Below are 22259 nucleotides of genomic sequence, written 5' to 3'. Positions count from 1 at the left end.
GAGATGAACGGCAAACATTTCTCTCAGATTTTGAATGAAGAACTCTCATACAATCGATCAATCTTTCGAAAATTTTGATGCTTACATCTCTATCAAGGGTTTTCAGGCATTTCCATGGAAGAGTACAGTACAATAGAAACACCGTAAGTCACTGTGATATAGAGACAGTTATCACAATAAAAACACCTACACTGTTTTACACAGCACTTGGGTGAGGGGCAAGCAATGATATTTATGGACTGTTTGCTTGTTATTTTCTTGTTCCATGAACCAGCTGCACGATTAGAGGTGTGAATTAGTAATTCCAAACAGAAAACAAGAAATTATCAAAAAACTTTTTCAGTTTGTTTTAAAATTTAACTTTGCTGTCTGTCACATTTTATATCACTGGTTAAGTGATCAAAATTTTTTGTGGCAGCATTGTGCACCCCTTTTTGTGCTAAAGGTAACTTTAATGTTGTTAAATCATGAATGCCGTTTTTCTTCTTGTTTTGTAATTATGGACATCATTGTTCCTTCTGAACTGTAGTCATTCCAAACATCATACACAACTTACATGCCTAGCTGTTGGTTCCATTATCTGTCACACTGGTGTTTTTGTTAAGAATTCATTACCATTAACAGAAAAAAGAAAAACATTGCTTCTGAGCAGACACCATGCTATTTGCACCTCCAAGCAAGTAATAGTTGTCCACTTTTCACCACCAGACATCACTGAATACATTCAGTAGCACACAGTCACATTTCATTGTGAACTATAAAGACACAAAACAATTCAGACTTCATGAATGATATAGGTTAATGAAGCAGTCATTAAAAATCACTGTGGATACACGACATGCAAGTCAGCACAAAAGTGATGGCAATATGGAATGAGAAAACAATTCTGTTTAGCAGACACCCAAGTTCCTTAAAACCCTGAGCATGCAGCTTTCAAAGCATGTTGCATGTAAAATCTTTCGTTAAACATCAAAATAAGCACACATACAGAAAACTGCAAAAATATTGTCAAATTCCCTTCTCAAATTTGAGTGAGTAAAAAGTTACCTGTCAGTCTTTTTCCCACATTGATACTGTAGCTACATAACAAATGGCTAGTGTAATACTTGACATATTCAAAGAACACCAGGTTGAATAGTCATTTGCCATCTTTCTTCTGCCATTTGTAAAATGAGCATGGAATGAAATCGCTGTCCACATGCATACAGGCTACACGCAATTTCCACTAATCCTTATAATTCAAAAACAACAGATATGTGATCAGTAACAAAATGACTACAAAATTCAAGTCAGTTAAATTGTACCATTACATATATGACATGACAGCTCTAAAGCTTCCTATTTAGTGGTTATAGTAACACATACAGAAACAAAACAATATGACACAGATTGTTTAGTTTATAATTTAAATTACTGGTTCTCTTCTATTAATATGCCAGAGTCACAATCCTAAACAGTTTTATCGCATTCAAGACAAGATGAAACACTCACTTTTATGACAAATCTTTCACAGCTAATAAGTTCAATACAACTTCTTGTCTTTGTACCACAAGACAGGAGACTGATGCACCCAGTTCACCAAAGAATTAACCACTGACAGGTTTCTCTCATCTTTGTGAAATCTCAGCCCAATTACTGGAAAGTTGCAAAGCTTCTTAAGTGTAACAGCACAGTAGCACAGTGATAGCATCTTAAACAATGAAAAAACCACAGATGTCTTAAAACTTACACGTGAAACCAGTGATTACTTTGTTTTCTGAATAACCACCTGAATTTTTCAGCACATGTAGTAGAGTTTCTTGTAATATCACACTCTCTGGCCTCTCAGTCTAATCTAGACACCACACTATGCCACAAACTAGTCTGACATCACAAACTTTCATTCCAACAATTAGCTACTTGTCATAATATTATATTTTAGGCTTTCTCAATTCACAACTGAGCTATCACCTTTGAACCCAACCTAGCCCTTAAATAAAGCTACAAATCAGACTGACAAAACAACCTCTAATTCAAACAAGTAGCAAGCAAATGTTGAGGCTGTGGCTAATGAAATCATGAATAATGTGCAAATAACAATGAAAGATTTCGATTTTGCTGCTCAAGATACCTCACCTTTCGATTTATCTAAAACTACCCTCTCACTGGCTATATGAAAGTGCAAAGTTGCATAGTGGAAATATATACAGGTAGGCCTTTACCCTGTTCAAGACCAACTGCAATGGCCACATATCATTTGAAGCAATTATGCCATCAGTAACCTTCAGTGATTTATGGATATTTTGGGCAGAATTTGTCTCCATCTCTGAGAAAACATGAGTCCAGTACTCAGAATGAGTTTTGAAGAAAAATATTACAAGGATATAATTATTTATGAAAATAAAAACAACAACAAAAACAACAACAACAACAGACAGCTACAATGTGTGTGATATTTTTATCATCATCAAAAATTGTGTATGCTATTGTGAATGATAACAGGAGACCATAAAAGCTGACTTATCCACTGTACACTGTAAGCAAGCCGTATATAGACAAAGACAAGGTTTGCTAAAGGTATGAGCTGATGAATTCTTCTTGGGTTTTGAGCCGAGTGGTGGCGTTGTCTTGTCGCAACGTTTCAATGAGTTTTGTACCCATTACTTACTGGCGACTATGATGGGTACGAAACTCATAGAAACGTTGCAACAAGACGACACCACCACTCTGCTGATAACCTGAGAAGAATTCGTTGGTGGAATACGCCGAGAAAGACTGCAATCGCATACGGTATGAGCTCCTAACTAACTTGTATGGTTTATCTTAATTGTCCTAAACAATTATATGTCTGTCACTTGTCACTGATGTCAGTTCGTTGCATGATTACATCAACAAAAATAATCAATTTCCAAAAACATAATGTAACTGGATAGCCAGTGGCTCCTCCTCCTGGCAGAAGGAAGGGAAGGAAGATGGGTGAAAGGAAAGGATTGGTGAGGTTTAGGAAAAGGGGGTAGACTTCAGGGAAGTCACAGCATCCCAGGTCAGGGGAGACTTATTAGACGGTAGGTCTCCCCTGACCCAGGTTTCTGGGCGACTTTTCCGAACTCTATTCCCTTTGCCTAAACATCAACAGTACTTCTCCTTCACCCCTCTTCCTTCTTCCCTTTCAACTCTTGTCCAGAGGAGGAGCCACTGGCTCCAAAAGCTTGCATACATAATGCCTTTCATATGTGTGTTCTCATGCCACTGCTTCATGAGCAGATTCTTTATCCATCCCATTACATTATATTGCATGATTATGTAACATGTCATTTGCTCACACACAATAATCTAGCTGAAATCCCCCCAAAAAATCAATTTGGGTTTCACAAAGCAAGTTGTTCTGAAACTGTGCACACTCGAGCTTACAAAGTATTCCACCACATTTGTAAAAGGTTCAGGACTTCCTAGCACATAAATCTCATCTTGTCATTCTTACATATTTATCAATCTGAAGAGTGTTTGGCACAGCACAATGCTTTACTAGTTATGGTCTTATTGAAGAGAGTTGCCTTCCACCAACTTTTGAGTGACTGACCCAGCAAGTTATAGTGAGACCTACAATTTAACGTGGATTCACACAAACAATCATCACCAGAGGTTAAAGAAGTCATAAGTCACAGTTAAAAATCCTCGGACTAACTGGGGAGCAAACCTACAGTCTTCGGATGTGTAGTCTGGGACTTGACCAACTAGCCACCGAACGACACACTATTCTTAACGGGACCAAATTAACAGATATAAAAGTAACTTGAGGAGTACCCGAAGGGAGTGTTTTAGAGCTGTTACTAAATACAGCATACATAAATGTAAAATTCATGAAGACCTAAAGAGTATCCCTCACCAGAGATATGGTGATAATCCACTGGAAGAAGTAACAGGCAAGAAGTACCTAGGAGTAGACATCCAGAGCAATCTAAATTGGACTGGCCACATAAAATGTGTTGTAGGGAAAACAGATGACAAGACAGATTCAGTGGGATAATCTAAGTGAAATGTAATTTATCCAAAAATGAAGTGGCTTACAAAACAATTATTTCCGCAATTCTTAAGCATTACTGGTCTGTTAAAGAGGCTAACCACGCAGGATTAATAGAGGGGACAGAAGTGAACATACACTAGGCAGCACAAATTTTTTATGAGATTGGTTGGTAAGTGCAAGAGTGTAACAGAGATGCTCAAAAAACTGAAGTGGCAGTCACTAGAAGAGATGTGTTGTACAACATAAGTTAAAATTATAAGAGATGAGCACTGAGAAGTTCCTTCCACAAACCTCTCATGAAATGATTATGAGAAAATGAGGAAAACTGGAGATCATGTAGACAATGAATGAATGTTGTTCATCCCAGGCACCATTCATTCATGAATGAAACAGAGAAGCTTGGAAAATTTTAGTGGCAGATTTATCCTCTATTTGACACCGCCAGATGACTTGCAAGGTAAAAATGTAGATGTTTCAATAAAGGTAAAGGATTCATTACCACCCCTAAAATCTAAGTTTCCTTTGAGAACGTGACACTGCAAACTAATTTGTTTCACAAAGAATGTCTTCAAAGCTATTTTTTTTTTTCTGAAAATCACAATACACAGTTAATATTTTGCCATATCCAAAGCGGACTTGGACTTCAAATTTCGTACAATTGAAGTTGGACCACAATATGTACAGACCTTGGGAAGCCTGAAAAGTGAGTTACGGTATAATGCAAGTGGCCACAACCATGTTTAAAATAACCATCCTCGAATCTGCCAGCAATGGAGGAAGATGGAGATCAACATTTTCAATGGGTCGTTAATGCCACGGTCATGATAGTAACAGCTCTGTGGGATTGGGACGTGAACTGGACAACTACCCCAAGTTGCTGAAATTAGCCGAGTCCAGCTGCTAATACCATATGCATGATGGGGGAATTTGCAGCAATTTGTAGGTGTATTACCATGCACCAATGCTACAGCCTGAACTACCGTTTAGTCAGTTACCACACTAACAATGAGCCTGATGATGATTTCAGTTACAACTTCACTACACATGTTGTGCAAGTGTACAAAGCACTTTCCTCTTTCCCTGTCCCTTGCCCCCCTGATAGTGAGTATCTCAAGGCATGACTGTAATAGGTGCAGAAGGAATTAAAAATGTGAACAGCTAGGACAAAAAGTACTTGCCAAAGGACTGACTACACACTAAGTTTATCTTATGCAGATTAACTAAACTTTTGTCATATCTTTATGTAAAAGGACGCGTTCTCTGGGGAACAGCACTCAGCTGCAGTGATTTTAGGAAAGCTTGCTTTCTAGACAAGGTTTTAAGCACTGCTGTTCCTCTTGAATTCAAGTGTGGAGCCTGGACATTTGCACCACAGTGCTTAGTTTGATTACCATCTGAAATGACTTAAGGAAATAACTGAAAACCATGTCATATAGTTCCTTTGAAAAAAAGCTGCTGCCACTTAACCTGCCCTATGCCTGCGTTCTCAAGTTTTGTATTGATATATTAATGGCAATTACATCAAAACAACATTGAATAACAACCTTCTTTGCAAAAGGAGGGATTGTCCCTTAAACAAGTCCACAATCTCCTTCCCCTTCCAAGACACGTTGGTTTAGTGCACCACATATGGTCAACATTGATGGGACATTAAACTCTAACCTTCCTTTTGGGCTTTAAACGAGTTTCACTGTCATACAAGGGCAATGTCTTAACAAGTTCACAACAACATTCAGTTTGTGGACCCAAATTTGACCCAATTACAAATCTGCCTCAACACAAAAAAAAATTGTCTATTAGCAGGGGCCTATTTCATGTGAAATCACCCAGTGGCTGTTGCCCTCAACTAGTGGACGTTGGCCTCATGACAGATTTTTGTGAAATTTTGGTATAAAAAAAGTTTCTAATGAAAAAGGATTAAAATAATTTTTCCAGAATTTTTTGATCAAAATTAGTTAGGAGGCCATTTCGTGGGTCATTTTCACAAACTTGTGTCACAAGACTACTTGGTTTATAAGTTTGTAACCGCTGTAACTTATTTATGGACAAAATTTATTCAATTTGGTCTCCTTGGATAGACAAAAGGATGAAACATAACATAAAATTATTAAAATGCTGTAACTATGCATACAAATATTTACAAATCTGGAATGAAAGCTTTTTTCCCTTTTTTTAAGCTTGGCCAAGGACATTAATTATAGCATTAGTATTAACCTGCATGAATTAAGAGAAAGAAAACACACACACACACACACACACACACACACACACACACACACACACACACACGAGGGTTTTTGAGGTACTACAGCGCCATGACCAGCCCTGGGTTAACACTGCTGTGCGCCATGGAGACACCAAGTAGACCAGGCTTCTGCTGACTGAAATGAAATCTCATATGAGTGCAGTGCCTGTAGCTAAACCGAGCAATTGGGATGTACTAGACACAGCCTACATCTGAACAATAGAGAAAAAGATAGGTTGGCTGGGCTTCTTGCATTGGAGGACAGGGGGGACGGGGGAGGGGGACAGCACCATAACACAAAGCAAGATTCCCATTGTTACTGGTGTCAGAGGTACTCTTTTTAGGTTAGAATCAGGATTCAGGCACACTGTTTTGAAAGAAGTAAAAGTAACAGAAGAGCCCTACAAAATGCTTAAGAATGCACTGAAAAGTAAAGCTAGCTTGTTTCATCAAAATACTGAAGGACTCAGTAGAAGAGCTTCTCGTCTGTTTGGCAAATTTAGAGAGCTACAAAAAGAGACATCCTGTGCCTGTCTGAGCACCAGATAACCACAGGGTTAAATAAGTTACATATTAAAAATTACACTAGCCCCTTACTCATGGAGAACTAATACGGGAAAAGGAGGAACTGTTACATAAATTAAGAAATGAGGCAAGTTCAAAAACATTAAGAAAAATAGATTTTGTAATGACTGGCACATAAAAATGTGTGCATTTGGGTTAATGCTGAGAAATAGTTCACTTTTAATTGTAACTGTACATAGATCCCCACTGAGAAAATATTCTATCCGTCAGACAGCAGGAAGCAGTTAGTCTGTGGTGACTTAGCATAGATATTCTAAATGATTCTGATAGGAAAAGTGACCTGGAAACCTTATTTGGATCCTATAATTTGATCTCAGTAATTAATTTTCCAACATGGGTAGATAAAGATAGTTTTCTTGCTTGAAGCTCAAATCAAGGTAATAACTGTTCACCCAGTAACAAAGATTCTCTGATCATGATGCATGGTTACCTTACTCCTCAGCGGAACCAGTGAGAATAATTAATGACTCCAGGACAAATGATTTTAAGAATAGTTTACAAGAGATGACCTAAATGAAATTTATAATGAAACAAATGCTAAAATAAAATTTAATCTACACCACAGAAGGAAAAAACAGAAATCACAACACTAAGAAGAAGTTGTTTAACATAAACGAAAGTTGGTAGGCATGTTTCTGCAGCTGAAAGATGATGTCTACTCAAATTTCACATCGGTCGCATATGAGGATGCAAATCAGTTTTGCTTTAAATACATGCTGTAATGGTCATAAGTATTAGTTACCTTTGAGATTAGACATGACGAGTTGCCTTCCAGGCGACAAAGACGTCATTATTGACACCGTCCAGAGTTTGAATGAGGTCATGTAGTAGGGCTATGAGAAGCTTCTGAGATATGTAAGGGAGACTAGGCAGGAACGTAGCTACTGTACACAACTGCTGGGAGTGGTGGTCACGAGATTGTACAGTCACAAGAAGGCCAGACTCTAGACAGCCACGTGGCACTACCAAGAGAGAAGACCATAGGATTCAGTGTATGGCTCTGGCACATTGTATTGCATTTTCAGCAGCAATCTGAGCAGCAGTTAGCACCACAGTGACAATGAACTGTTACAAATCGGTTCCTTCAAGGACAGCTTCAAGCCAGATGCCCTGCAGCATGCATTGGACTGACCCCGAGCCACTGCCATTTACTACTCCACTGGTGCGAATTGAGAGCTCACTGGCAGGCAGAGTGGAAGTCTGTAGTGTTTTCTGATGAAAGCTGGTTCTGTCTCGGTGTCAGTGACAGCTGTGTGTCGGTTAGGCAGAGGCCAGTCGAAGGCCTGCAACCAACCTATCTGCGTGCGAGACACATTGGACCTATACCTGGAGTATCTCCAATCCATCGTATGACAGAAAGAGGACTCTCGTGGTTACCTCAAGCATTCTGGCTGCAAATTTGTACATCAATCTGGTGATTCAACCTGCTGTGCTGCCACTCATGAACAGCACTCCAGGGGGTGTTTTCCAATATGATAACTCTTTCCCACATACCACTGCTGTAACCCAACATACTCTACAGAATAATGACATGTTGCCTTGGTCTACTCTATCTCCATATCTGTCTCCAATCGAGCACATATGGAACATCGGATGACAACTCCAGCGTCATCCTCAAACAGCACTGACCTCCCTACATTGACCGACTATGAGCAACAGGCACAGAACTCCAACCCAGAAACATATCCAGCACCTGTATGACACAAATCGTGCACATCAGAATGCTTACATTCAACATTCTGGTGGGAAAACTGGTTAATGTATCAGCATTTCACATTCTCACACTTAGATTAACCTGTGATCTTGCAATATTAATCACTTAAATATGTTACTTGGGCAAATACATTCCCAAAATTTCATTTCTCTACATTAATTATTTTTTTGTACTGCGGTTTTTTGCATCAATGTATGCCATGATAACATTATATCATTATTAGAAAACAGCTTTCCACATAAGCTAATCAGAAAGGATACTGAACACCAATGTAAAAATCCTGGATCACTAGATGGAGTATCTTGTGAAAGGAAAGGGGAAATTTATGTGTTAGCAAGTACAAGTGTGATAGGACATCCAGACCATAACTTTACTCGGCCTAATGAACTGAATAGAAGGGCTATAAAATGGTCACAGATAGCAAATGTTTTTAATAGTCATTTCTTTAATATAGTAGAAAGTATAGGGACAAACAGTTCAGTTCAAGAGAAAAATCGCAGCAGTATGTTGAAAAAGCAACTCTGATATAGTTCAACCACAGGAATATCCTTATGAAATTAAGAAAATGATATGTTCTCCCAAAAATAAAAGCCCATCTGGATTTATGGTGTTTCCAATAGAGTGATGAAGATTTGTTCCCATATAACAAGAATTGTCTTCAGAATGAGATTTTCACTCCGCAGTGGAGTGTGCGCTGATATGAAACTTCCTGGCAGATTCTGTTCTTAGTTGCATGTATACAGTTTCTAACATCTGCCAAAGACAAATCGCAAAGATTGAAAAAAAATCAGTTCATGCTTGTGGCAATCCATATGTTTTATGACTCATACAGGATGTCACTTTACACTTACCGTAATTTGTATTTGGTGCCTAATTTTTACAACACTTATGCATCTGTTATGTGTGTAGTTTCTATAGGCACATGCCTAGACAATTTGAAGGACAGAATGATCACATTTTATTTGAGACCACAAAATGGAACATCATGGTGATTTCAGTAAAAGCTCTGAATCTGGCAATGAGAGCTTTTAGTGGATTCTCAATTAAGAGGGCGACAATAACAACACATGTATAACATATATCAATTTTAATAGATAGACAGATTGGGAGGGGGTGGCACTCCAGAAACAGTTTTGCCAGTGTCAGGCTACTGAGGAAAACCAAGGAAATTATGTTATTTTCGTAAATATGAAAAGGTGTTTTACATCTATTATTTTCACAAATATGGAAAGGTTCTTTTACACTGCAGGATGAAATAAAATGTTTTCCCTTTTTTAGGCAGTATGCTATTTATGACAGTGAGAGATGGATAACTAACTCAGTCTTTCTTTAAAGCAATTTTTAATAGCATGTAATCACAGATTTGCATAAGAAGTCAAAACTAGCCCATGAAAGCAGTAACATGAGGCTGTTCATTGTCACTAGTGATGTTTATATAGCACTTTGAAAAGGGAAAGAGGGAATGAAAGGACAAGTATTGTTTATCAAGGACAGAAAGTTGGCACAATACAATTCATTGATGACACAGCAGGAGTGGTTGAAAGTGAACAGGAATTGGGTTTTGTGCTAAATGTTATGGAACGTGGCCTCACAGAGGGGGACTACATGTTACACCTGGGAAATAAATTCCTAAAGAGATTGACACATTTTGATAACTGCAAAGCAGGAAAGAAACATGATACATACATACAAGGCATAGAAGCAAGAACAAGTCAAAAAGTGTGTTTATAAGGAGGGATAGCACCTAATCAAGAAAATAAAAATCTTGTCTAAATTTGAATGTGTTAGAATGAGTCCAAAATCTGCTAAAAAACTCATAAAATGAACTACAATTGGCACATAGCATCAGAAAGTACGCGTGAAGCACACAGATATAACCATAATCAGTTATTTTTTATCTTAAGCACATCCAGTTACAATTCAAGTCTCAAAATATTGCTGACTATATGATTACAACTCGTACTGTGAACCCTATGTTTTACACTGCACCAACATTTTATTATTACAGATCGATATTAACAGGAGACAGGATATTACATTTTCCTATTCATATTGGAAAATTCACCACCACGTTTAGTTTAGTTTTAGGGCACAAAAAACTAACTGTGGTCCTATTTGCCCACATCAGAACCTTAAAACACTAACATGAGAAAGAAGTTAAAAGCGACTGCACATTAAGCCCAATCGAGGGAAGGGAACAGCTAAGAACAAGGACGTCCTCTTGGAGGAAAGTCCACAAAATACCCTGCAGGGACAACAGAGGTCCCAAACTAAAGATTAAATGTCCTTCACCATATTGCTATGACAGATAAAAAGTAAAATGCAATCGACAGCCCACCCTTTGTTCGGTAAAATGGCCGATAACTGAGACAGCAGACAGACACTATACCGTAAGTGGTTAACAAAAAAAAAACAGCAGTCAGGAAACGGTGAACCATCAAATGTTGACAATGAGCACATAGTAGTGGGGGATCACCACCTAACAGATAATGATGGCTAAAACAAGTGGCCAATACGTAACTTAGCTAAAATGATCTCCCTGCAGCAAGAGGGCTGAGAGGAAGTCGACCACGTCACTGCAAGGCGTTTAATTCCCTGGAAGTTGTTCCCAAGAAGAGAAGACCAGTGCTGATACCCAAGTGATACCACTTGTCAACAGATGGCTACACAGAGATCATCAGAAGGAATGGAAGAGCTAGCGGGCTGAGGTAGGACTGCAAGCTTGTCAGCAGCCTAGTTTCCCATCAGATCGACGTGACCAGAAAAACCCACATAAATGTCATAACGGCTCCCTCAAGAGCAAGTGGAGGCTTTCTTGGACCCATTGCATTAAGGGATGGACTTTGTACAACACACAGACACTCTGAAGGGCACAGAGAATCAGAGCATATGACAATTAAAAAGCCTGTATCATCTGAAGAGGGTGACATGCTCTGCTGTAAATATTGAGCACTATTCTGGAAGCTGATACTGAAAATTGTTTGTGCCGATGATGAATGCACACCAAACACTATGGTCAGTCTTAGAGCTACCAGAGTACATGAAGGTAGTATCGCAAAGTTCTGTGTGAAGGTTGAGAAACTTACAGTGATAGATCGAATCTGGAGTAGTTTCCTTAGGAAGAGAATTAAATGCAATGTGAACATGGGCCACCACACAAAGCCAAGGTGGTGAAGGTTCACACCCACCAGGAAAATGGCAAGCAGGCTGGAGCAATAGCTGAAAGCAAACTCCAGGAGGTAATACAGAAGACACAGGCACCCCATTGTGGTAGTCCAAGGAATCACTGAAGGAGGCATAGGATGGGTGGCCGGGCATGGCAGACAAATGGCACGTGTATCTGCTGAGTAGAACATCACGCCAGTATGGCTGGCAGAGTAGAGTTTCTGAGTAGAGACCCTCAAACTGGGCCACTGTAAAAGGCTCCAGTGGCCCAGTAGATTCCACGATGATGGATAGTAGTGAGACAGTGGAAGAGGGACGGACGTGCAAAAGATGCACAAACGGAACACCCATAGTCTAGTTTCGAACTAACAAGTTATCGGTATAAACAGAGGAGTGTGGTCTGAGCTGCTCCCCTAGAAGTATCGCTTAGGACACATAGGACACTGAGGGACTGGGTACATTGGGTGGTCAGGTAAGACACGTGTGAGGACCAAGAAAGTTTTCTATCAAGCACGAGTCCCAGGAATTTCATAGTTTCAGCGAACGGATGAGCAAAAGGCTCAACAGGGCTACTAACAGGGGGCGTCATTCAGCCTGGTGTGGCAGTTGAAGGCAGCAAAACAAAACCTGAAGTTTAAAATTTCATGTTCAAGAAATAGTTAACATACGAGAATCATAGAAACATTCCATCATTTTATCATCGGTCAAAGTAGATAAGTAGGTTAAAAGAACCAGCATGGTTTTAGAAAGCATCGCTTTCTTACAGGACATATTGCAAACTATCGAAGGGCAACAAGCAGATTCCATATTTATAGATTTCTGAAAGCATTTGACATAGTGTCCCATTGCTGTTAATGAAGGTACAAGCATATGGAATAAGTCCGTAGATACACGAGCAGCTCGAAGACTTCAAGTAATAGAACCCAGTATGTTGTCCTAGATGGTGAGTGTTCATCAGAGACAAGGGTTTCATCAGGAGTGCTCCAGAGAAGTGTGTTGTTCTCTATAAATGATTTTCACACCTCAGATGATGCAGCCAAAGCAATAATATTTGCAGATGATACTAGTGTGATAATCAGTGCACCAAAGCAGTTGCTACCAACAACTGCTGATAAAGTACTGAATTACATCCAGTCTTGGCTCAATGCAAACAGGTTGACATTGAATGTAAATAAAACAAATTATATGCAGTTTGGGAAAAGATGTCAAAATGTAAATCTTAATCTGGTGTGGGGTGACAAAGCCTTAGAGTGACATCCACAAAATTGCTGGGGATTCATGTGGATGAAAACTTAAATTTTAATGACCACGTAATAAAACTTGCACAGAAACTTAATTCAGCCTGTTTTGCTCTCAAAATTATTGCAAATGTCTGTACCTCAGAGTGTGCCAGAATGGCATATTTCGGCTATTTTCAATCTCTTGCCAAATACGGAATAATATTTTGGGGTTCCACAACAGGGCGCCTAAAACAAATTTTTTTGTTGCAGAAGAGGGCCATCCGAATAATAACTCACAGTCATCAACAGACACACTGCAAACCCATATTCAAAAAGCTTAGAATACTTACTATACCATCATTATACATATACAAATGTGTGTTGTATGTCAGGACCCACATTGCAGATTTTCAGACAAATGCAGACTTTCATAACTACAATACCCGTAATAGCGCAGCACTCCATACTCAGTGAACAAAAAGAACGAATACACAAAGGCATGTGAGCCATATCGGTGCAAAACTGTACAACGGACTGCCAGTCAACATCAGGCAGTTAGAAGATAAATTTAAAACAGAATTTAAAACATTTCTAATAGAACAATGTTTTTATTGTGTAAATGACTATGTAGCTCAATAAATTTTTTCTGATGATATTTATAAAGGCAAAATGGAAAATACTCAATATGTACCTAATCATTCATTACATTACATACTTAAAGGACAGCTGTTGTGCAATGTAAATATATACTTAAGCAGTGTGGTGTATATAAGGACTTGCCGTTTAGGGAGGACAAAACTAAAGCCTTATGAAAAACAGACTATGCATTTAAAATAACAAGCAGGGATGTATATAGGCTGTATTACTTACATTGCATTATTGTTAACCTCATTGTATTATTTTGTTCTGTACTTTTTCACGTATATATTGTTTGTGTCCATTTCTTTGAAATGGCTTAACAACATCCAAACAATATTTATTGTCAATGGATGAATAAATAAAATAAATAAATAAATGTTTTGGCAGACAGTGTGGGCAGCAATCTGCAGTTGTTTGCTGATGATGCTAATGTTTACAGTAAGGTGTCAACGTTAAGTGATTGTAGGAAGATACAAGACAATTTAGACAAAATTTCTAGTCAGTGTGATGAAAGGCAGCTAGCTCTAAATGTGCATAAATGTAAGCTAATGCAGATGAGTAGGAAGAACACACCTGTAATGGTCAGTTACATTTTTACTAGTGTCCTGCTTGACACAATCACATCATTTAAATATCTGAGCATAAATCTGCAAAGCTATATGAAATGGAACGAGCATGTGAGAACTGTGATAGAGAAGGTGAATGGTAGACTTCAGTTATTGGGGGAATTTTATGAAAGAATACTGCTCGAGCGTCTGGGATCCATACCAGGTTGCTTTCAAGGAAGACATCAAAGCAATTCAGAGGCAGGCTGCTAAATTTGTTACCGGTAGCACAGTAGTATTACAGAGGCTTCAGGAACTCCAATGAGAAACACTATTGAGAAAATTTAGAGAACCAGAATTTGAAGCTGACTGCCTAATGACTCTGCGACCAACAACATTGGGTGTAAAGACCATGAAAATAAGATTCCAGAAATTAGGGCTCATACAGAAGTATATAGACAGCCATTTTTCCCTCTCTATTTGTGAATGGAACAGGAAAGAAAATGACTAGTAGTGGTACAGCGTATCCTCCGGCACTGTATGGTGGCTTGCAGAGTATCCACATAGATGTAGATGTACATAAAAAAGTTATAATGATTATATACTTTTTTTTCCACCCTCCCAGCCAATGCCAGTTTGTGAAAGTAACCAATTTCAGAAGTATGACCTTACTACAGTTTTTATCCAAAAATTCAATAAAAATATTTTATCCATCTTTCATTGTGTTCTTTTTACTTACACCAATTTTTCATGAACGTCTGTGACATGAGAGCAATAGACTTCTTTATTTTGGGTAATCTGAAATGAAATGAGCCAGGAGTGATCATCATCTGGGATGGGGGACAGACGTTGACACTCATCATTGTATAGACAACGCCCACCATGTTAGCTTCTAGTAGTTTCTCAACACACTCAAACAACTGTATCAATATTTTTGAACCATGACATGTTAGACTGATATTCGGTAACATTTACGCACATCAGTACCTGCTGGCTCTGGAATAGTAATTATGGCAGTCTTCTTAAAGTATGAGGGTACTTCTGCCTGCCTGATATATTTTGCATGCAGTGTGGAACAGTTTTACCATGGCTAGCTCTCCCAGGGATGTCAATGCTCCCACCTCACCTTCAACTTATTTCCCTTGTATGCCCTTCTATATATTCCTTCCACCTTTTAAGTTTCCCCTTCTCTGGTTAGAATGGGCTTGCCATCATGTTCATCCAGGTGTCTTTCTTTCCCCAAAACATGTTTCTAATTTTCCTATACACAATATCTATCTATTGCATAAACATGCATGGTTCTATAACCTTGCACTTCTTGTCTAGCCTTTCCTGATTTGCTCTCCCTGTCTACCTCACTTTTCAGATGTCTGTAGTCTCTTATCAGATTCATCTGTAGCATTTTTATATTTTCTGCTTTCAGCAGTTAGATTCAATATCTCAAGTGTTACTGAGAATTTGTACTGAGCCATGTCTTTTTACCCTTTTGCTCATCTGCTGCCTTCATACTTCAACTCTTAAGGCTACCATTTCATCTTCTATCGTGTTCCTTACCCTACATCACTCAAATGTTGCCAGATGCTCTTTGAAACTCTTAAGATCTGGTTCTTTCAACTTACCCAGACCTCAGCTATTTATTGTCCTACCTTCCTGCAATTTCTTCAGTTTCGATCTGCAGTCTGCAACCAACAAGTAATAGACTGAGTCCCCATCTGCTGCTGGCAATGTTTCTCAGTTTAAAATCAGGTTTTGAACTCTATCTTACCATTACATAATATGTTTGATACCATCTGGTATCTCCAGGTCTCTTCCACCTATAAAACTACCTTTCATGATTTTTAAACAAAGTATTAATAATTATTAAATTGTGCTTGGTGCAAAATTCCACCAGCTGGCTTCCCTTTCATTCCTCTTCCTCAACTCATGTTCACCCACTATTTTTCCTACTCCTTTTTCTTACAATAAAATTTTAGCCCCTCACTGCAATTAAATTTTCATAGCCCTTAGCTATCTGAATACTGTAAAGTGGGGTTACTTTGTCCATGGGAGTGACTTTGCACAAACTCTGAAGAAAGATTTTATCCTGCCTAGCTCCTATCCTAATGAACATTTCATAACAGTTCTGATACTGCCCAGTAGTTCACAGATTCTACTAGCTCATATGTTTTAGTTACTCTGCCACTCCCTGTCTTGGATATTGTCTGCTAACCAAAACCGCACTACTGTACTTTTTAGGTAATTTTTGTCCAGAAAAGTAGTACTTTGCTACCAGAAAAATAGCAACACAGAAGGCAAATTACATTTGTGTGTAGAAATTTGTTATTGCCTACATCATACCACAGAACTGTAATCAATATTTATCACTGCACGATCTAAAGCAGCCATTAAGGTTAGTTTCTGGGAAAACTGTGTCAATTCTGCATCACTGACAAAATGGGTCATTGTAGCTCCACAGTACTTTCATTACTTTATTTTAGACTTGATGCAGTTTGGGATTAATCTTTCTTTGCTGAAAATGAGTACCGATAAGGTATTGTTATAGTATGGTACAAGTGTAAATGGGAGTTAGGACCTTGCCAATACACAGTTCACAGCACTGAATGTCTGAAAGAATATCTGGAATCCACAAGAAATGAAACATTTCCTTAAAATGCCACAAAATGCTTCTAAACCAGTCCCAGGTACAAGTAAACAACTTAAGAGAAAAAATCCAGACAGTGCTTGACAATTCTAGTGGTGAAGACTTAATAGAAGAACAAGCTCGGACAAAATTTGGAAATGATACTGGGAAAAAAAACTAATGAAAATGTTAGCAGCACCTACAGAGTATGAAAAGAGCCTACCCAAACCACAGGAAACAATGGAATCTACCAGCGAGCAGACTGGTGTGTTTATGGCTACACAGTATGAAAATAAATGTTACCTCGGTGTTACTGGAACTTTTATTGACGATGGTGTAACCCTAAACACCATCTCTTGATAAATCGAACTGGCCTATAAATAAGATGTACTTTTTCACAAATGATATAACTGACTTTACAAACCATTCAAAATGGTTAAGTGAAAGAGGCATTTTCTTAGTGCCCGAGTTAGTTTATGGTGATGAATTTGTGCATAATATTTTCCTGGTATCATCACTGACATTTTCATACATTAACATATTGTACCTAATGAAACACTGGCATTTTCTTTGATAAAATAAGAAGTTTTTTCATGTCTTACTTTTTCTTTATATTGTAAGTAAAAAAGTTTCAATACCCTAAATTTTTATGTTTTACTTCCCGCAATACAAAAAGTTTGCTTACTAGTGCAACAATAAATTTTAAAACGGTAACATTGCCCAAAGCTATTATCCCATCCTAAAATGACGTTTATGCTAGTAGAGTAAAGTAACACGCTCCATGGGCTATTTAGCTCTCGTTTGTAAAACATTACAAAATTTCAAAAATAAATCTTTGTTGTCTTTGTAAGTTACTAAATGGTTATTGCATTGTTTTAGAATAGACTAACCTCAGTTTCAAGTCATTTTACATAACTACTACACATTACACGATTTTTTTTAGAAAAACTGCCCAAAAGTGGTGCAAAGTAATTTCATTTACCTCATACATTTTTTCAAATATCAATCATCTGTGGAACTAGTAGACATACAAATATATTACTGTAATGAGTGCTGGTTTCATGCCTAGCTTTAGTACTGTAATATGTTCACTAGGCTGTTTATAGTAGCTTATTCATATTTCTATTTTCTTATTAATTATTAGACTTACCGGTATTCCTGCACTACCCCTATATGATTTCGTTTCAATGTCCCCGACTGACCTGGGCAGTCACTAGTATGCATATACATGAGGGTTGGAACTTAAATAGTGGCAACTACTTATTCACAACCAATACAAAAGAGTTACATGTTTGCACCTGTTACTGTCCTTCAAAGTAGTCACCAGCGTTGTGTAGAACCCATTGCCAGCGATGTGGAAGGTGTAGTATACCGTTAGCAGAGCCTGTTCTGTTGATGGTGCGAATAGAGCAGTCTAAAGGGGTCGACAGAAGCGTCCGATCCCACGCGTCGGCTTTGACCCGTGATGTAAGGGTGTTGTCGTGTGTGACGTCATGACGGCGCGGAGTTTGGTTTGAGTGTGGCTGTCTCCAGTTCTGTTTTATCTTATTTTATTTACTTTTCTGATCTGTTCGCTCTATCTCGTGAGATTTTTTTTAAATTTAAAAACACTTATTACTTATTTTAATTATCTGTTTCCTCCTATTTCTGTTTTAGTTTATTATATTTATCTTTCTGATCTGTTCGTTCTATCCCGTGAGATTTTTTTTTTTAAGACAAAAAACACTAATCAGCTACTGAAGCATCTTTATCTTCTATGGGTTGCAGGGGTTACGACCCCTGGGGAGGTGGGAGGGTATTCATGCATGGCTGTCTTCACTTACACGTTGTAGCTACGCAAGGCGTCTAAATTTGTTTATATTTAATTTGCCCCCACCCAAAACACCCCATTTCCCGCGCTTGTCCCGTTAGTGTCATTAGGCTTCTTGTGGAAAGTGTGTGTGTGTTTGTTTTTGTTTCCGCCCTGTTTGTGACGTCATGGGTCAAAGCAGATGGGCGGGATCGGACGCTTCCGTATTTCCGTCTAAAGACATGATGATTCTCGCGTATGACTGATGGTGTTATCCTAGCGCATTACGTTCCTCCACAGCAGACCGTCAATGCACAGTATTACTGATCGTTTTTGGAGCATCACCTGTGACTAGCTTCGCGAAAGAAGCGGAGACACTTTCTGCGCAACCCATCCATTATTTTGCATGACAATGTGCAGGCGCATACAATGCAATCTGTGGCTGCTCTGTTCGGTCGATGGGACTGGGAAGTACTGTACCATCCACCATACTCCTCGGACTTAAGTCGTGACTGATTTGATTCACAAGATGAAGGAACCACTTTGTGGCATTTGTTTCAAAACTGTTCCAGAGATTCTACTGGCAGTAGACCACTCCACTCACTCACACCATCAACAGAACAGGCTCTGCTAACGGTATACTACGCCTTCCACATTGGTGGCAACGGGTTCTACACAACACTGGTGACTACTTTGAAGGACAGTAACATGTGCAAACATTTAACTCTTTTGTATCGATTGTGAATAAATAGTTGCCACTATTTAAGTTCCAACCCTCATAACATCCAATAAATTTTATTATGTATAAAGGAAAGTTAAATATGGAGCAAATGTTGGTAATGACATATTCTACCTGAAATTAGAAATAGCTAAATCTCTCAAAGTACAGTTTACATGTCATCAGGATGACATACTAAATATGGAGTGAATGTTGTCAATGAAAATCTAGATATAAACTTACTTCAAAATTTGGAGGCTGAAATGAAGAAACTGATGATGTTACTGCTCATGAACAGCAGACTCCCTAGAGACAGAGTACCCCATGCTTGGGAGATGAGTTCCAAATAGAGGTTACATTACTGATAGAATGCAGTAGCCTAACATGGGCCTTACATGATCCAACTGCCGTATGGTCATAATCTATTAGCTCCTTATCTGTGCAAGTGTGGTATGGATTATTGTGCAAATGTGTGCTATACCATTTTGTGTTACGTGGTATTTAAGTTTATAATTCATGCATTTAGCCATTACTACTAATATGTAAAACTGGGAATATGTAAAAATTTGCAATATGTGAGCCCAGTTTGACAATTATATCAAGTTTTTTTAGCCCATTTGAAAGAAGAGGGAGGACAGCAAAAGGTGAACATTCCCAGTGGGTATGCAACAAAATTAATGCACCAACTTTTACACTGGCATTGCAATTGTCTTTTACATTATTCCATTAAACTGATACAAAATTAAATGCATATACAACATCAAATTCCTACTGAGTAACACAAACTCAGATGGGATGAAAATCTGAAATTCAAAGTCCATTGAAAAAAGGCTACAAGAGCCAGAGCACACGCTAAAACTAAGACAAGTTTGGGTTTGAGAATCAACAGCAGAACAGACAGATATTAGCCCCACTCCCGCCAAACATGTCAAGCATCTGTCTGCTTCTCCCAGTACTTGCACAGAAAGACACAATGAGCAACCTTATATAGTTTACTGTCTTCACAATCTACACAGATATAAAACTGTGGAAAGCTTGCCAATAAGCATGTTGTCCAACATCAGAATAGCAAATTGAGAACGCTTATGGTCAACAGTAACGCTGTATCAGCAGCTGCTGCAAACGCATTATCTTCGGCAAATCATTGAAAAAAAATGTTTAAATTTCCTAAGTAGACCCTCATGATTAAGTTGAGCACAGGTAAAATTGCTCACAATCAGATTTCATACTAGTGTATTTTTAAGACTGAGTTCTTAACATTTGGCTTAGGATAGTGTGATGAATTTACTACAAAATGCATATTTACCATAACACACAAGACTACTTAACAACAATCACACAAAAAACTGCCAACACAAACTCTGGAGGCTAACAGTAAAGATGCTGTGTTGACACACCAATAAATTAGCATATTCCACATTCCTTAACATAAATGAAAACTTGCACCTTTTCCTGAACGAATAGAAATACTTCAATTGCTTCTAATTATGTATTCTTCTGGTAACTATATTGCGTTAAAATATTAATAATCATAAGACGCAGTAATACCATTTGCCCATAATAAGCTAAAAACGCTCTTAATGGCAAACAAATTAGATAAGAACAGTAAAAATAAAAAGAAACTGAGCACCAGACTATGAACAAACATTCTGCCATTAGCTCATTGTCTTCGGCGTGGACTACCCACTTAGTTCTCCACAGTGCAATACGACAGGGTCTATGTATACACAAAAACCACATTACCGGCCTTAGGTCGCCACCAACAGATCTATTTGCATAAATAAAAAGCAATGGTTAAAAAAATCAGGTGTTATATCTGTTGACCAAGACAGTTAGTACAATAACAGAAATACTCATTTCACTCCGAAAGATTATCCTACATGAACAGCGAACTACTAATGCAACTATTTAACTATTGTTTAAGAGATTGCGTGATATTTTCAAATAACTATTTTGGTATCAACATCAAGTTAAATAAGATATCCGACCTTAAAATCGTGTTGCGGAGAAAACGCACGCTTTTACTAGCACTATTAAAATAGGTATTGTCTTCTATTGGCTGTTTGTATACTAACCACAATATTCCCGACATGAACCTTCTGAACGCGTTCGGCGTCTCCTTCGCCTACAGCAACTCATTTTGCATGCACTTTTCTACAGCAAATCAATTGATCAGGCCTAAAACGTAGCGCGGAAACTTGTTGACACTTAACAGTTCACTTCTTACACAAGTGAAACAACGAAGATGTAAACGACTGTCTCGAGTTTTGAGCTACAACGATGGCGTAGAGATGGGGACTTGGGTGACGCTAGATTCACCTCGGTAACACTTCTCGGTGACGTCACTATGGCGCATACACACCCAGTTTCGGCCGTCGGGAACATTTATCGATTTTCGTGCTCGTACGGCTCTGAGCGCTGTAGTTGCTAGATTCACCGCGGTAAAACTTCTCCGTGATGTAACTGTGACGTGAACACGCCCAGTTTCGACCTTCGGGAACGTCTGTCGACTATCGTAGTCGTATCGAGTTCTGAGAAGTGCGAAAAGGCGTATTTGATAGTTTTTAAACTACTAAATATGTCATATAAATGTAGGCTGCTTCAGATGTTGACGATCTCTCGACAACGCGTCATTTTGGTACGATTTCTTGTAATTAAATATAAGATATAACCATAACAGCAGCTGAAGTTTTCATGTTACGTAAATTTGAAACCGAGTTAAGAATTCCAGCGCTCTGTATTGGCGTTGTGGTTAGAGTCGTGGGTAGCTGACGGATGATAGCTGATATGTGGGTTTGCATTCTACTCTATCAAATTTTTTTCTACTTTCGCTTTTTTAAAAGATTCTGGTATCAGCGCTCTCTCCCAGGAGACACTACGTTTACATGTGACACATCTTCCGAAAGACGCAAGCCGAATTTCGAAAACCGTTTGAATTGTAACTGTCAACAATTTACCAGTTAAGCACGAAACTTGCAAATACCAGTAAATCTTCGAAATAAATTGATCAACTGGT

General features: G+C 38.4%; 1 protein-coding gene and 1 long non-coding RNA gene across 2 annotated transcripts in view; both read right to left on the bottom strand.

The window, feature by feature from the left end:
• Positions 1–21739, bottom strand: part of LOC126247989 (transmembrane protein 183-like) — a 173891-nt gene extending 152152 nt beyond the window's left edge. Inside the window, exon 1 of the mRNA XM_049948573.1 lies at positions 21319–21739. Within this exon, the coding sequence (XP_049804530.1) occupies positions 21319–21382 (64 nt within the window). The 5' untranslated portion in view covers positions 21383–21739. The remainder of the gene's footprint in view (positions 1–21318) is intronic.
• On the bottom strand, positions 1054–3093 carry LOC126247990 (uncharacterized). Its single transcript, XR_007545396.1, has 3 exons — positions 1730–3093; positions 1492–1635; positions 1054–1231 (listed from the first exon to the last, which is right to left on the bottom strand). It is a non-coding gene; the product is annotated as an uncharacterized LOC126247990 (long non-coding RNA).
• Positions 21740–22259: the final 520 nt, after the last annotated feature.

The sequence above is a fragment of the Schistocerca nitens genome, chromosome 3, assembly GCF_023898315.1.
Source record: "Schistocerca nitens isolate TAMUIC-IGC-003100 chromosome 3, iqSchNite1.1, whole genome shotgun sequence".
Classification (NCBI taxonomy): Eukaryota; Metazoa; Arthropoda; class Insecta; order Orthoptera; family Acrididae; genus Schistocerca; species Schistocerca nitens.
The sequence above is the reverse complement of the archived record's forward strand: the minus strand, read 5'-3'. Positions and strand labels throughout refer to the sequence as shown.